This window comes from Giraffa tippelskirchi, chromosome 5 (assembly GCF_054371585.1).
Source record: "Giraffa tippelskirchi isolate mGirTip1 chromosome 5, T2T-mGirTip1v1.2.pri, whole genome shotgun sequence".
Lineage (NCBI taxonomy): Eukaryota > Metazoa > Chordata > Mammalia > Artiodactyla > Giraffidae > Giraffa > Giraffa tippelskirchi.
Window position 1 is genome coordinate 75,401,057 of NC_137279.1, and position 17,128 is coordinate 75,418,184.

General features: G+C 42.0%; 1 protein-coding gene and 2 long non-coding RNA genes across 20 annotated transcripts in view; 1 reads left to right on the forward strand and 2 right to left on the reverse strand.

Annotated features, from left to right (window-relative positions):
• Positions 1 to 4,416: 4,416 nt before the first annotated feature.
• On the reverse strand, positions 4,417 to 7,825 carry LOC145506393 (uncharacterized). The gene is made up of 2 exons (XR_014053848.1): positions 7,777 to 7,825; positions 4,417 to 7,640 (listed from the first exon to the last, which is right to left on the reverse strand). It is a non-coding gene; the product is annotated as an uncharacterized LOC145506393 (long non-coding RNA).
• A 297-nt stretch (positions 7,826 to 8,122) lies between these two features.
• Positions 8,123 to 17,128, forward strand: part of RBBP5 (RB binding protein 5, histone lysine methyltransferase complex subunit) — a 38,078-nt gene continuing 29,072 nt past the window's right edge. For 6 of the 17 annotated variants that reach the window (XM_081490926.1, XM_081490924.1, XM_081490925.1 and 3 more), the window contains exon 1: positions 8,123 to 8,281. Coding sequence is in view for 11 of the 17 variants with exons in the window: in XM_081490922.1 (XP_081347048.1) it covers positions 8,251 to 8,289 (39 nt within the window). In the remaining 6 variants the exon portion in view is untranslated. Of the gene's footprint in view, positions 8,290 to 17,128 lie in introns of all 17 variants that reach the window. The other 11 variants (XM_081490921.1, XM_081490919.1, XM_081490920.1 and 8 more) reach the window with 2 other exon arrangements.
• The window catches only part of LOC145506397 (uncharacterized), a 34,065-nt gene continuing 29,599 nt past the window's right edge, over positions 12,663 to 17,128 (reverse strand). For both annotated transcript variants that reach the window (XR_014053849.1, XR_014053850.1), the window contains exon 4: positions 12,663 to 12,822. This is a non-coding gene — a long non-coding RNA (uncharacterized LOC145506397). The remainder of the gene's footprint in view (positions 12,823 to 17,128) is intronic.

Genomic DNA, 17,128 nt, shown 5'->3' on the forward strand with positions numbered 1-17,128 from the left:
CCTGGACGAAGTGCCTCCAAGAGGAGTTTCTAGACTCTGTGTTGGGATTGGAACCAGTGTTTCCTGTTATTTTTGAATTTATAACTTTAGTTTGACATGTTTTCCACCATTATTGTACTTTCTTATCCCCTCTTCAGATCCAGTAATTTATGTGGAATTGCTTGAATTATTTACATTAACTATCACTGGACCACCTGTTTATTTTTAAAAGTTTTTGTGCCGTCATTTTATTGTTAGGCAAAATGGATTTGCATGAACCACTTTCATGAGAAGAGTTGAAGGAGAAGATAATGTCTTTTTCTTTTTTGGTGGCACCGAGCATCATGCAGGACCTTAGTTTCCCCACCAGGGATCGAACCCATGTCCCCTGCAGTGGAAGCATAGAGCATTTATTTTTGGCTGCATTGATCTTTAGTTGCGGCACATGAGATCTTCCTTGAGGTGCGTGGGCTTCTCTCTAGTCATAGCGCTTGGGTTTAGTTGCCCCAAGCCATGTGGGATCTTAGTTCCTGGACCAGGGATCGAACCCATGCCCCCTGCCCTGGAAGCCCGATTCTTGATCACTGAACCACCAGGGTAGCCCCTGTACTTTTTCTTTTTAACTTGAATTAAGTTTAGACTTACAGAAAAGTTGCAAAGATAGGCTTACCAGTTTCCATATATCCCTCTTCCATTTTCCCCTAATGTTACCATCTTACATAACTCTGGTATTTTGGGGGTTCTGATAATTATATCAGAACCCCCAAAATTAACATTGTTGCAATACTACTAACTAAAGACCTTTTGTGAATTTTACCAGTTTTTCTACTAATATCTTTTTTATTTAAGAATTCTTTTAACACCTAAATCATTTTGTATTGCACACACAAGCACAATATGCATGCTCAGTTGTGTCCAACTCTGTGCAACCCCATGGACTGTAGCCTGCCAGGCTCCTCTGTCCATGGGATTCTCCAGGCAAGAATACTGGAGTGGGTCACCATTCCCTTCTCCAGGGGATCTTCCAGACCCAGGTATTGAACCCAGATCTCCTGCATTGCAGGCAGATCTGAGCCCTCAGGGAAGCCCACTTTGTACTGATGTATAACCAATCAACAATGTTGTGATATGAAACTATCACTGTTCATCTGAAACATGAGCAATGAAGGGACTCAGCCATACATACACATCTATCCATTCTCCCCCAGACTCCGGCCTCCCATCCAGGCTGGAACCTAACTGTGAGCAGAGTTCCATGTGCTATACAACAAGTTTTTTTGGTTATCCATTTTAAATATAGTAGTGTGTACATGACCTTCCCAAAATCCTTAACTATCCCTCCCCCACCACACATACCCTGCAACCTCTGTATTTTTCTGTTTTGTAAGAAAGTTCATTTGTATCATTTATTTTTAGGTTCCACATATGCTGCTGCTGCTGCTAAGTCGCTTCAGTCGTGTCCGACTCTATGTGACCCCATAGACAGGAGCCCACCAGGCTCCCCCATCCCTGGGATCCTCCAGGCAAGAATACTGGAGTGGGTTGCCATTTCCTTCTCCAATGCGTCAAAGTGAAAAGTGAAAGTGAACTCGCTCAGTCGTGTCTGCCTCTTAGCGACCCCATGGACTGCAGCCTACCAGGCTCCTCTGTCCATGGGAGTTTCCAGGCAAAAGTACTAGGTTCCACATATAAAGGATGTCATAAGATATTTTTCCTTGTCTGTCTGACTCACTTCACTCAGTATGACACTCTCTAGGTGCATCTCTAACGTCTTTTTCTTATTTTAGGATCCTGTCCAGGACCCCACATTGCACTTGGTTCTTTCTCCTTGTGCAGCCTTGTGCAGTCTTGTGCAGTCTGTAAAAGCTCCTTAGTCTTTCCTTATCTCTCATGATTTTTTTTGAAGAGTACTAGTTAGTCACTTTGTCAAAGGCTCCTCAATTTGAGTTTGATGTTTTAGCATAAGTAGACTGTATGTGGGTTGCCATGCCCTCCTCCAGGGAGTCTTCCCAACCCAGGGATCAAACCCAGGTCCCCTGCATAGCAGGCAGATTCTTTACCAGCTGAGCTAACAGGGAAGCCCATTTTGGCAACTACTTTATATCAATTCACAAAGTTCTTTCTCATTTTTTAAAATTAAAGCATGTTATTTATTTTTATCTGTGCCAGGTCTTCACTGCTGCGTGGGCTTTTCTCTGGTTGTGGCAATTGGGGGCTTCCCCTGTGGTGGCTCCTCTTGCTGCTGAGCACCCTCTCCAGGGCGCTGGGGCCTCACCAGTGCACATGGGCTCAGTAGCTGCGGTGCACAGGATCAGCTGCTCCATGGCATGCGGGATCTTCCTGGATCAGGGATTGAACTCGTGTCTCCTGTATTGGCAGGTGGATTCTTTACCAATGAGTCACCAGGGAAGCCTCATTTATTTATCTTATCCACACCATGAAGTATGTAGGATCTTAGTTCCCCAACCAAGGATTGAAACCGTGCCCCCTGGAAGTGCAGAGTCTTAGCCACTGCACCGCCAGGGAAGTCCCCTTCCTCATTTTTAAAAGTAGCTGCTGAGTACGCCATTGTACAGTATACCACAAATGTATGAACACTTATGTGCTTAGTGACTCAATCATGACCAATTCTTTGCAACTCACGGACTATAGCCCACCAGGCTCCTCTGTCCATGGGATTTTCCAGGCAAGAATACCGGAGTGGGTTGCCATTCCCTTCTCCAGGGGATCTTCTCGATCCAGGGATCAAACCTGGGTCTTCTGTATTGCAGGCGGATTCTTTACCGTCTGAGTTATCAGGGAAGCCCACGAAGACTTAGGTGGCTTCCAATATTTTGCAATTACAAACAGCATGTATACGTGTATTTTTCCATTGTTGGAGGTATATATTCAAGTGACTGTCACAGATCATTCTCCTCTTCCAATCCTTCTTTTCTTTAGGAACTGGGAGCTGTGCTAATGTTACTGTCCATAAAATGTTTTCTTCCTTAGCTCTCCCTTTGAAGTCTGTAAGCTCTGACAATAAGCATAGACTGTGGTTAGGAGTACTTTCTGAGACTTTCTAAGAAAGTCTTCACTCTTTGTCTCAGCCAATAATTGGGGTGGCACCCCCAGTCTTGTACTACAGTAGTGGTTCTCAACTTTGTCTGAACGTTAAAATCACCTAGGAGCTTTTTAATATAACATGCCTAGGAGTGCTCTAGGTAGATTCTGTAATGAATGCAACATCTCTGGTGTGGAACACAGGCACCTATATTATTTTGAAGTGCCCAAGAAATTCCAACGTGTAGCTTAAGTTGAGAACCACTGGTAATATTCTTGAAATGTTGCAATAATCTCCTGGCTCTTACCATACTCCCTGTGATTTGAGCCAGCTGCAGAACATGCTCTGGCTGATCGGGAGGTGCTCCACTCACAGAATACCTGCTTTTTACCAGGAAAAGCGGTAAATACCTGCCGGCCTAATTTCAGGAGGATCTGTCAAAGCCTTTAATGAAGGCCTAGCTAAAAAAAAGTTCTTTCTTACATACAATCTGAATGACTGGTACAAGTTGCTTCAGGGTGAGAAGGAAGAATATTAAATTTCCCTTTCTCTCCTTCAACATACAAATCTGGGTACCTTCCTTTGCAGTTGGCAGTATTAATAAGACTTTGTAGGGAATTTCCTGGCAGTCTGCTGGTTGGGGTTTTGCACTTACACTGCAGGGGGGCAAGGATGTGATTCCTGGTCAGGGAATTAGGATTTCACATGCTGTACAACTTGTCTAGGGAAAAAAAAAGATTTTGTAAAGCAAAAGTCTACCAATAACACTTTTTCATCAAATCAAAGATACCACAAGTATAATACACATGATTATCCTATCTTAATTATTCTTAATGCTAAGAAACAAACCCACTGCTAAATAATTATGCGATACAGTCAAATGTAAGAAATATCTCCATTTCAGAGATTTTTAAATGTGGGAAAGTATACACATTAGAATTCGTGAAATACAGAAGATCTTTAGCTTAGACTTCTCCAAACTTCACGCCTATAGGATCACTTGAATTTCTCGCAGGCTCCTTAAGCCTAATGTGCCCCATTGGGGTACTCTTCACCTACGTTACCAAAGCTATTCCTTTTTCTACATTCTCTATTCTGGCAAAGTGAACCACCAAGTTAGAAACATGGAAGTCATACTGATCTTGGCGAGGCAGCCGTGAGCAGGGGCATGAAGCTAGATCTTAATTCCCTGCCCAGGAATTGAACCTGGGTAGCCTGGATGAGAATCCTAGCCATCCAGGCCGTCAGACCAGCAAGGGCTAGAGGCTAGAGGCTATTTCTCCTTGGCTCTTCGCCCCTAGTGAAAAATGCATTTATTGTGGAGGCTGAAACTGTAAATGCAGGTACAAATTTATCATTCGAGACACAGCACAAGAACGAGTGGGACAGCACTCAGAGAAACGTTTTAATGTGGTGACCCAAGGACGAAGGAGCAGATAAAACCAAGGGTCTTGGATGCAGGAATGGAAAAACCAGACCCTTATCATCGCTCTTCCCTCCCCCATGCTGTAATTAATGGATTTCAGGTTCTCCTGAGCAGTATGACCTGTCTCCACGCCCCACCCCATAGGGAGAAGGTATTTGTCTTACTCTTCCCCGCACCAAGTATACAAGCCTCATCCAATCAGCAAATGACCTGCAAGATCCCTGTCCCACTCCTTGTACCCTGGCTACAAAAGTGGACTAAGGACCCCGTTCAACGTCGGTTCTCCCTTGAGCTGGCCCGCTGTTCTAACAGCGTCTGCACTCTAATAAACTTATTTCCCTCTCATTCTGTCTCATGCCTGGAAATTCTTTTCCAACCCGAGCCCAGCCCACGACAGTTAAGACAGAAGCAAGGCAGAGACGCATACCCAGACGGAAAGGGTGTGAGCATCTCCTCTAGTGAGGAGGGGCATAGTAAAGAGGCGGTTCCGTCATTTACACAGGGCAGTTCTGCAGGTCTTTGTCTTCCTTCTGGGCAATTATCTGGTTCCTCTTCCCACACCTGACCCTACCTGGGACCCTCTCCTGGGTACACATGCACCCCTCAGCCAACTTGGATCTCGAAGTGAAGGCTTCTGAGACGAGTAAGGCTCATTGTGGCCTGGACCCACAAGGAGCCTTTCTGCAAAAGTGTAGTGTCTCAAGGAAAAACTACAATATTGGGTCACCATTGGTTTACCAGTTCCAAATGATACAAACGAGGGAACATAAACATATTCTTAGTTTCAAATGAACTGAGCAGAGATGGAGCTCCTTTCCTGGACTATAAAGGATCTATAACAAGTTCATCTAATTTAGGGACAAAGAAACCAGTCACAATCTTAATGGGATCAGATATGAAATAGTATAAGAGATGAAGAGGAGTAAAATAGAGGCTAGATAGAGAATAGGCATACTATGATTGTATCCCTACCTGAAATAATAAACTGAAAACTCAAGAAAAAAGAAAATAAAATATTCTAGCAAAAAAATATAAAAGTGCTTGTTGAAAAAAGATTGTTAACTGAGTGAAGAATACATTGTTAACCTTTTTTTTTACATTTCTGAATAATTTTGGAAATTTCTATAACAAAAAACAAACTAGAAAAAAAAAAAGTGTAGTGTCTTCCTTGTCCCAAAAGAGGGGGGAGTGCAGATCCCTTAATTCTTTACTCAAACAGGGTTTTGCCCCTCTGGGTCCTTGCCATGACTATTACCTTAAGGTGTTTACAAGAGACAAACACTGGCTATTTACCCTGTTTCGGCTGTTACTTCCATTTCAGAGGGCAAACAGGAGGCAGACTGTAAATGCCTTAACTGGAGCCCACCTATCTCTTGGCTCAAGAAATGCTAACCGTTTTAAGTACCCAGCCTGGAGCCCACTCTTTCATGCCCCAAGAAATGTAAGCAGGAGGCCAGTTGTAAATGCCTAACCTGGAGTCCATCTTATCTCCTACAGCAACACCAGCCTACTGACCTCCTGTTACTTTCCACATGCAAGATGTCCTTCCCATTTGGTCAGTTCTGTCTGGTACCTCTCTCTTGAATGCATTGCCTTCTCTTTCCTCCACTGTGACTCTGAGTCAAATAAGTCTTCCTCATTTCTACAAAATTACTACAGTAATCTCCTGACTACTTTCCACCTATCTAATCAATCCCTACTCCACACTGTCCTTATTTTCTTTCTTAAACATCAATCTGATCAGATTATTCCTTGCCTAAAAATCCTACAAAATGAATACTCCATCCAAAAAATAGGTGAAGGATATGCACAGGTCACCTCACAGAAGAGAAAAGTACATATTTGTACCTGTGGAAAACTGATGATCATCCTCATTAAGAAATAAATGTAACCATGACATTTTTTCACCTATCCCCAATTGGCAGAGTTTAAGAGGACAGGTTAATAACGAATGATTACAAAGGTGTGCAGAAATACTCCTAGTCATTGTTAATATTAAAATATTTTGGATGACATTTTGGCAATGTTTTGGATATGTGAAGGAATGCAATCTTCCTGTTAAAAACCAAAATCCAACCCACTAAATTTGAAGATCTAATTGGCATTATTAAACTAGATGGGTAACATCTCATCTACAGAAAGAAAGTGAAGTCGCTCAGTTGTGTCTTACTCTTTGCAACCCCAAGGACTGTATAGCCCATCAGGCTCCTCCGTCCATGGGATTTTCCAGGCAAGAGTACTGGACTGGGTTGCCATTTCAGAAGCTTCTTATAGGAAGAAGGGTGGGGTAAGGGAGCTATTAGCAGAAGAAAAGAAAGGATTATTTTTAGGCCAAGAAACCTTCTTTCTGGGAAGAAGGAAGTGGCAGGGGTTTTATCATGCAGATTGCTCTTTCAGGGGGAGTTTGGGGTGGAGGCAGGAGTGGAGAGGGCCCAGGAGAGAATTACCTCTTTGGTGCTGACCAGAAAACTTCAGATAAGCTGATAAAGACTACGTTTCTGGGGAAGGCTGAGGCAGCACTTAGGTCAGTTATTAGATCTAGATTTGGTTATCTGCGGCTTTAGTACAAATGATGCCGTTTTGGGCCCATGGTTTTCTCTTTAACATGCCTAATTTCTCAGCGCCTCAATTATTACACTTGGTCAAATGGGACCACTAGCTACCTTAAGGGTCTCAAGGAAGTGAGATAATTTAGAGGAAGCAGTAATAGTTAACATTTAGTAGGCATTCGCTGTTCTACGTATTTCATATGTGTTAACTCATTTAATTTTCACAATAACCCTGTAAGCACCACCCCCATTTTACATATAACAAGACTGAGGCACAGAGGATAAAATACTGCCCAAAGGGTAAAGTTAGTACTAAGAGTGAAGCTGGGATGACTGGTTTTAAATCTACATAAGAGGATCTAGTTTCAGTTCTATTTTTTTTTTTTTTGCAGCCAACTTATGCCCATCTTTGCATTTTTTTTTATGATTGCCCACAGCATCCATAGTCAAAGTTCGTTTATACAGAATTTGCCCATTCGCTAGTTACATAAACCGTTCTTCGGTCGTTGCTTCGGGTATCTCATCACAGCCCTGCCTGGTTGAGCTCCAGGGAGCGCAGTCACCTCTCATTCCCGTTCACTTTCGGAGTCCTGGAGAACGCTGGGTACACGGTAGATCCTTGGATAAATGCCATTGGACGTTTCTGTGGGATCAACGACATAGCTTTACAAACGTGAAATAACTTTCCCAGACTGAGACAGGTACCCGATAAGCAGCGCGCGCACGGGCTGAATACCGCTGTGACCGCCGTGAGACCCACCGCAAGCTCTGGGACCCACCTGTCCCGCGAGCCCCTATACTTCAGCGGCGCCCAGCCGGAACCTTTCCGCCGCGGCAGAGGCACCCCGCCGGGTCGGCGCGCGGAGCACACAGCAAGGGCGGGTGAGTCGTCTAACTCTGTGCCTGAACCCTCTAACTCACCTACCTCGACCCTCGGGGGGACAGCCCCAAACTCTGGCACGTGGCAAAAACTGAGTGACGATAGCATTTTTGTTCCTTAAAAAATACCACCATCAAGTGGTTCCGAGGGCGGTCCGTCTTCTTTTTGGTTAGGCATATCCGTGGATAGCCCGCCGGAAACGAAGGCGGAAGTGAGGGCAGGCGGCGGAAGCCGCGGGGTCCTCTGAGGCAGGGAGTCTCCGGGGCCTGCGCCGGCGCTCTGCGGCGCCCCCAACTCGGACGCGGGCTTCGCGGGCGGGCGCGGGCTCGGGTGTCGTCACTGAGCCGAGGCCGGGCGGCCGGAGTCCTCAGGCATGAACCTCGAGTTGCTGGGTGAGGAGGGCTGTGGCTGGGTCCTGGGGACGCTTCGGTCCTGGAAAGGAGGGGCCCAGGCGGATGGGATGCGCTTGCAGCCTCAGGGACCCGGCTCTGGACGGATCTGTGGGCGCCTTGGTCTGGAGCGGCGACTGGGTGGGAAGCCGGGCTTCTGCCCGAGTGGAGTGCGTAGCTTTGCAGTTCAGTTGTGGAACGACAGGGGCAGGTAGTTTGCGAGTTACTTTCGAATACAGGGATCCCAGGTGCTGCAGGAGCCCAGAGCAGGACCAGAGTTATGTTGGGGCGGGAACCTAGGAAGTGAGGTGAGGCTCTGAGCACTTGTCAGGGTTTGGTGAAACATAGGTACCTAAGGAGGGGAACTTCTGTGTCTTCTAGTAGCAGTGCCTCATTGAGTAAATGAAAAAACTCAGAGGCTGCTGACCTGAAGGCAGTAAGCAAGTAAGTTGGCACTGGAATCCAGTTGCCTTGACTTTCTGGTTATGTTACTTACCAGGGACGCTGTGTAAAACACTGAGCAGTGAGCTGGAAGGCCGTTTTCTTTTGTCACCCTCTCTTTGATTCATTTCTTCCCTACCCTTTACTCAATCTGATTATAAACTGTAGGTGTTTCTGGGTTTCCATCAGGTAACGTTTAGCATCATAGCCTAAGGATGTCAGGTTTTTAAGAACCTGTAAGTGACTTGCTATGTTTGTTTCTGTTTTTTAAAAAATTAAATTCAGAAGATACACTGACAGTCCTAAGGACTATAAAGCTTTTTAAGGAATGGTTTTTGCTTTTAAGAGCTTCCCTGGTGGCTGAGCGGTAAAGAATCTGCTTGCAATGCAGAAGACTCAGGTTCAATCTCTGGGTAGGGAAGATCCCCTAAAGAAGGAAATGGCAACTCACTTCAGTATTCTTGGCTGGGAAATGCCAATCCATAGGATCACGAAAGAGTCAGACATGACTGGCCACCAAACAACAACAGCAAAGGGCTAAGAACATCTAAAAGAGGGAGTGAATATCTTTGGGGCAGGGCAAGAAAGGTAGTCAAGAAAGAAAAACAAAACCTGTGTAGGGTTTGGAGCTTTGAGTGGATATTTAAGACTGACAAAATGTTGACAAACTGAAGTATGAAAATATTGGGAGGAATGCTTCTTAGGAATATGTTTGAGCTAAGGTGTCAGTGAAATGAATCCTAAAGATATTTTCCTGCTTGGCCAGGTTGTGGGTACTGTGAATAACGCGAGAAGGTGAAGAGACAGGGTTGTTGCTGTCTGGTCTGTGGAGGCTCTTGAATGCCCAGCTGAGAAGTGTTGCTTTTTAAGGAAAGTAGGGCAGATGCATTAAAAGGTTTTGACCTGCTAACTCAGTTAGAGCTATGATTTTTTTAAAAAAGATTTATCTGACAACAGTGTGGAGTGGAGTCTTGGAAGTTGTGAAACCAGCTTGGAGAGCTAGAGGAGATGAAGGATAAAGAAGATCTGAACTAGAAAATGGGAAGAAAAGACATAGAGAATGTAGAGTTGACAGTTTGAAAATTGACTGCATATCATGGTGGTGGGGGTGGTGCTGGTGGTGAGGAAGAGTGAAGTAAAAAATGATGGGAATCAATAGTGGTGCTATTCATAAACATTTAAGAACATTTGGAAAAGACAGGTAACATTGGGTATGTCAAGTGTTGACCTGGGATTTAGGAGATTGGTTTGTATTTATGAGAGAGATTTATAATGCTTCTACAGGTAAGCTAATCAAAACCTTGTGGGTAGATAATAAGACCCAGGGAGAAAGTGGGAGAGGAAGAAAAGGGAACTGCTGAGGACAGAATCTGGAATAGTAATCTATATCTCAAAGATAAGAGGAGGAATAAATGATAATATATCAACTAACAGTTACATACTGGTTACTGTGAGCTGAGCCTAATTTCAAGTGCTTGTCATATATGTATTCATTAGAGGTGAAAGAGGATACTGGTTAGTGTGGCGTCTTCCACGAAAGCAATTGTAGAGCAATTGAGGCTAAGAGCTGAGAAAGGACTACTCACTTCTTGGGCAACTTGGGACTCCTCAGCAACTTGAACAGAAGCTAATTACAATTTAGGAAGATGTGGGAGATGGAATGGAGGCAGAGTTGATTCTTATTTTTAAACACTTGGGGATGGAAGAAAAGTAATAGACTCATACCTTGAAAGAGAGCAGAGTCATAGGAAGGAGTTTTCATGTATGGTACAGAAGTTTCATGCAGGTAAAACTTAGGAAGGAACATTAGCATTGGAAGGTTAGACAATTTAAAAGACTGACTGGATTCAAAAGATGTAATTCTCTATGGGAATGACTGAATTTTTTACAGTGAGAAAGTTAATTATTGCAGGTAAAAAGGAGAAAGGAACAGAAGTGATGTGATTGTGGGAGCATATTAAAGTGTATCTTGGCCAGATAAAGGAAAGGAATGATAATGTGTTCTTAATGTGGACTCTCAAATACTTTGACCTCTGCAATCACTTTCTTTTTTAAAAAAAAATTTATTTATTTATTGGGCTCTGCTGGGTCTTAGTTGCAGCGTGTGGGATCTAGTTTCCTGGCCAGGGTTCAAACCCAGGCCACCTGCATTGGGAGCACTAAGTCTTAGCCACTGAGGCCTTGCTCTGTATTAGGCATTATGCACTGGAGATAAAAGTTAAGTAAGAGTTTTTGAAACTTACTTCAACTCACAGTAAGAAATGTATTTTGTCATAACTCATTATATATCCATAGACATGTAACTACGTTTCTCAAAATGATACTAATTTTTGTTTTGCTCAGTGGCCTCTGGTATCTTCTGTTCTAATCTATTGAAGAACTTGTATGGCTCACTGAATGATTTATCCATTTGTGGTGGATTGGGTCCTAATGTTTGATAAACACTGAAATAAGATACAGTTTTTGCCCTGGATAGATACGTAGAACTAGGAGGAGAGGACTTCCCTGTAGCTCAAACAGTAAAGAATCAGCCTGTGATGCAGGAGACCAGGGTTCAGTCCCTGGGTTAGGAAGTTCCTATGGAGAAGGGAATGGCAATCTGCTCCAGTATTCTTGCCTGGAGAATTCCACGGATAGAGAAGCCTGGTGGGCTACATTCCATGGGATCGCAAACAGTTGGACACGACTGAGCGACTTAACGCGCACACAGGAGGAGAGGGGTGTAAACAAATAACTGTATGATATGGAACCACAGTAAATGGTAGGAATCCGTTATGGGAATCCAGCTGAAAGAGCAGTTAATTCTGCTTTGTTGGTGCGGCAGTAGAATTTGGGGATGATTTTATAGCAGAGGACTTCCCTGGTGGCTCAGATGGTAAAGTGTCTGCCTACAGTGCGGGAGACCTGGGTTGGGAAGATCCTCTGGAGAAGGAAATGGCAACCCACTCCAGGACTCTTGCCTGGAAAATCCCATGGACGGAGGAGCGTGGTAGCTTACATACAGTCCATGGGGTCGCAAAGAGTCGGACGCGACTGAGAGACTTCACTTCACTTTTATAGCGGAAGCGTCATTTAACTCAGACAGTAAAGATGGGGTAGGATTTTTCCAAAGAGAAAAGATGATGAAGGTGATTACCAGTGCAGAGAACAGTAGGAGCAAACTTGGGGCATGGACATGTGATGAATATTCACATGCTAGTAGCTTACAGCTGGTGCTTAGGGTGGATTATGCAAGATTCTGTCCCAGGTGCTAATGGGGAGTTAGTCAAAGATAAAATGGTAAATACTGGTTGGGGCCATATTATTGCTTTCTAAAATTATACTTAGGATTTTAGTATATTGTTTATTTTAGCAGGGGAGATTTTTGAGCAGGTAAGTGATATGATGAGATTTGGGGCTTAGAAAACAGACTGTAGCAGCTTTGTTAAGGATTGATAATGGAAGCCAGACTGGAGCCAGGGAAATGTAGTAATTACAGCAGCCATGGCGTCAGATTAGTTGCGGTAAGATCAGTTATTTAGCCACCTGCAAGTTGCATTTCTCTAAAAAGAAATGGTGCTGACTCTTGTCATCACCTGTTAGATTGAGGAAGTGGAATGGAAACTGCTACTCTGGACCTAACTGTTACAGTAGGGAGGAATTAGTTGGCAAGTCACATACTTGCATTGGGAGAAAAGGACCATGAAACTTTAGAGTTCCTGATACCAAATTTTTTAAGGAGGAAGAGGTTCAGCAATTTAGAGAATAGGTATTATTCCATGTCATCAGACTGGGAGAAAGAAGTCTCTAAAGACCTAGAAAGTGAAAAGGCAGTTTGGAGAAAGGATTGTAACTAGAAAAAAAAGAGGAGGCCCCTGCAGGAACTGGTGTGCTTACACTGAAAGCAGTCAACTCAGATTCTCAACAAGAGAAGGGTGTGCTGCTGAAAGTGAGTATATATGAGGGTGGCACCAACTTTATTTATTTTTTAAATTATTTTTTATTGGCGTATAGTTGCTTGGTACCAGCTTTTAAGAATCGTGCCAGGAGGGACTTCTTGGTGATCCAGTGGTTAAGACTTCACCTTCCAGTGCAGGGGTTACAGGGAGCTAAGATTCCACATGACTCTCTCTCATCTGAAAAACCAAACAGAAATAATGGTCCACATCAAAAAAAAGAATTGTAGGTAATAATTAAAAAATAGTTTCAGGAAAGCTAATGTGATCAAAGGCCAATACTGTAAAAATGAGGTGGCTTCATTATGTGGAGTGTGGAGGCAAGGAGGATGGGGGGGAAGCGGGGCAGATAAAGTGACCACTGGACATTGCAAAGGAAAGTCCTTCCTAGGGAGAGATTTAGGTGGGTCACTTAGCTCACTTCTCTTGGTTGAATTATATTCCTTGGGCTTGAAGGAACTTGCATGTGAAATAATGTTGAGGATCTTTGCATCTTGGGGAGAGAAAAGACATGCAGAAATAAAGGAGATGGGCAAAGTTTTGACTTTTTAATAAAGAACAAGTGAGTTTTGTAGATCATAGACTAGTAACCTTGAGGTCAAATTTGGGCAAGTTTATAGATTATAGTGCACTTACAGTTAAGAGTACGGTTTCTTGGTCAGGTTCCAGTTTGGCCAGTTTTTCACTGTCAGTTTGGGAAATGACAAGTTTTAATCTAACTGTGAAATGGGTTATGATAGTTACTCACGTAATGGTGAATGGAGAGGACTGAATGAGACAGCGTACAGAAAATCCTAGTACAGGTTCTGACACATAAGCATTTAGTAAGGGTAGCTGCTAATGATAAATGCAAGTTTGAGCACTTGAAAGAAATGATAAGCCAGCATGAGATCAAGTCTAGAAAACTCAGTAAATTCCTTTATGCTTTTCAAATTAACATATACAGTAAATATTTATCACAGCCACGGAAACAAGGCAAATGTTTAGTCGCTAAATCATGTCTGGCTCTGCGACCCCATGGACTGTAGCCCACCAGGCTCCTCTGTCCATGGAATTCTCCAGGCCAGAATACTAGAAGGGGTTGCCATTTCCTTCTCTGGGGGATCTTTCCAACCCAGGGATCAAACGATGTCTCCTGCATTTGCAGGCAGACTCTTTTAACACTGAGCCACCTGGGAAGCCTGTTCCTACACCTTAGGAGATGACAGAGCTAATGATTTTTAATGAATTCGTGTTAGAGACACACTCATGGTATAGAATTTTAACTATAAGTGCTTATTTATTTGTTTATGTCTTTATTTGTCATGGCATGCGGAATCTTTGTTCCCTACCAGGGATTGAGCTTGTGTCCTCTGCGTGAAGTGGGGAGTCCTAACTGCTGAGCCACCAGGGAATTCACTATAAATGTTTATTTTTTTAAATGTGATCTTTTTTTCCCCCTGTCTCCTCCTTTCTTTGTTGATAATCCCATGTATCTCCTTCCATATTTTTCTCTCTGCCTATTAGTGTGTGTATATATACACATGTTAACAAAAAAAATGAGATTGGATTATATATACTTTGTGTCTTTTTTTCACTTAAGTAGCACAAATAAAAATTTTCAAGAGAATTGGTGTAATTTACCCATATTTGCCTGGGAAGTCCCATGGGCCGAGGAGCCTGGCGGGTCACAAAAGAGTTGGACACGACTTAGTGACCACATGACAACAGTCCATCTTTGAATACAACAGTTCATTCATTCCACTAATAATAATAGGCATTTACCTTGTTTGTAGTTGCGGGGTAAGAGTTGTAGGTGTTTTTTTTGCAATCAAGAGCAGTGCTTTAAAAACCCTTGTCCTTACGTACCATTGTTGTGTTTAGGTTTCTAGTTGTAGGATTATTGAGATGAGGGATATTTTTGCTTTTAGTAGATGCTGTCAGATTCCTTTTTCAAACTGCTGTAACAATTCCCATTTTTATAGACAATGACTGAAAATATTCCGTTATTCACATTCCGCCTCCAGCACGTGCACTGTCTCTAAATTTTCCTGTCTGATGGATGAAAGTGGCATCTCATTTTTCATTTGATTTACATTTCTCTGAATTTGATGTTTTCCTTTGTTTAGAGGCCATCTTATTTCTTCTTGTTTATTCATATTCTTTAGCCTTTCTTTTTGATTGTTTTTCCTTATTGTTGTATAGACTTGCTTTATAGTATAGATACCAACTCTCATCTGTCATCTACATTGCCAGTTTTTGTAAATCTTTTGTTTATGGGAACTTGTGCCATGCAAAATATTCCAGTTTTTATACAATCAGATGTATTTCTCTTTTCTTTTGGTTTTCTAATTTGGTTAAAGTCTTCCCCACCCTAGATTATACATGGAATCTCTCAAATTTTTTTCTAAGATTTTTGATTTTAAAAATCACTAATTTACCTGAAATTTATTTTTATATGTGATATAAGAGAGGAATCAGAGCTATTTTTTTCTTTCAGATGGATAGTTAGCTGTCCATCCATATAAAATAAATTCTCCACTAAATTGAAATGTCATTTTTATCATATATCATCAGCAGCCTTGCAGTTCATTTAGAATTTACATTTGTCTTTAATCCATCTGGAATTGCATAAAATTTATTAGTTTTTGGAGAAAGCCATTAAGCTTTTCTATCCCAGAATGCATTGTAGATTGCCTTTTCACTTATTCATATTTCACGGTCTTAACTAAGATTTTATAGTTTTCTTCTTTATACATGGCATGTCTTACTACACTTTTCCTTAAATATTTATGTTTGTAACCACTGTGAATGGAATTTTTCCCTTCATTTTCATTTCTGGATATTAATTGCCAATGTAGAGAAAAGCTATTAATGTTTGAATGTTTTCCTGATATAAAACCACCTTGCCTTATTTTCTTGCTAATTTTTTAAATTAAAAAATGGTGGTTTTTTAAATTAAAATTTCTTCTGTTTTTAGTCAGTGATACCAGAAAAGAGAAATAGTGTTATTTCCTACATTAATGTTTAAACCAATTGTTTCATTTTCTTATTCCATTGGCTAGTATTAGAATGAGCTATTGAGTTTTAGCAAATTATTTTTCAATATCTACTCATAGGATTGTATGACTTAAACATTCTTGACCAAGGATATACATTCGAATGCATTGTGCTATTGTTTGTTCCTTTGGAACGAGTTTGGAGTGGGCCTGTTCTTCCCCCTCCCCACTCCCCTTGCTGTATACCATTATGCCTTCTTATATGGTAGAATAATAAACTGTAGATTTTTGTGTTTAGAATTGGATTATAGTTATTTATGTTGCTAGAAATTACTTTTATGTAGAATTTATAGGTGATTCATAAACCTTGTACCATTTATGTTCTTAAGTGAAAGAGACGTGTTTTCTTTTTCACCCATCTGTATCAGGTTTTGATATTAGCTGTGTTGGTTTTATAAGACACTACTATGTGTATTTTTTCTGCTTAGAAATAGCTTGAATAACATTATAATTATTTGTGCCTTGAGATTTAGGAGGAATAAACCATTAAAAAACCCATATGGCTCATAAAACCATATGGGCCTGCTGTCCTTTTTTTTTAATTAAGCATTAAAAAAATTTTTATTTTAATGACAGGTCTTTAACAACTTTTAGGTGTGTTCTTTCCTCATTGATCCAGTCAAGGATTTTTCTTCTGTAATCAGTTTTGGAAATATGTCTTTTGTTGTAAGAGTCATTCATGTTTTTTGAATTATCAAGTGTATTGTGAAGTTAAATCTGACTAGCGTTTATTTCTCCTTGGCAGCTGTATTTGGGCATCTTTTTCCTCCGCTCCATGGTCTTTAAAATCAAGCGCAAGAATCTAATTGCAACAGAATGTTAAATGTTAGATGGTGGGAGATGGAGAATGTAAAAATGGCCTTAAACCTCTGGGGGAAATGGCTTTGTGCTACCAAAACCCTACTTGACAGCATTCTTGCTCAAGCTCCTCAACCAGAGTGGCTCAGATGAACTAAGTCTTGTTTATACATCACTTTCTCTTTGTATTCCTTTAGATTCCTTGTTATCACCCTATTAACTAGGGTGACCTTCAGAAAGGCTTCCCAGGTAGCACTAGTGGTAAAGAACCTGCCTGCAGTTTGATCCCTGGGCTGGGAAGATCCCCTGGAGAAGGATCCAGTCCTCTTGCCTGGAGAATCCCATGGACGGAGAGGAGCATCGCGGGCTGCAGTCCATAGGGTTGCAAAGAGTTGGAAACGACTCAGGCGACTTAGCGTACAGCACACAGACCTTCAGAAAAAGGGGGAAAAACCCATCCAGTGCATAAAACAAAAGTACAAAATCAGGAGTAGTCTGTGTTAAAGCATAATCATACATTAAAATGGTCCAAGGATTCTGGATTCTCTCAGTCTTTGTTGTTGTTGTTGTTTTTGACCACGCTGCATGGCTTGCAGGATGTCAGTTCCTGGATCAGGGGATGGCACCTATGCCCCCTGCAGTGGAAGCGC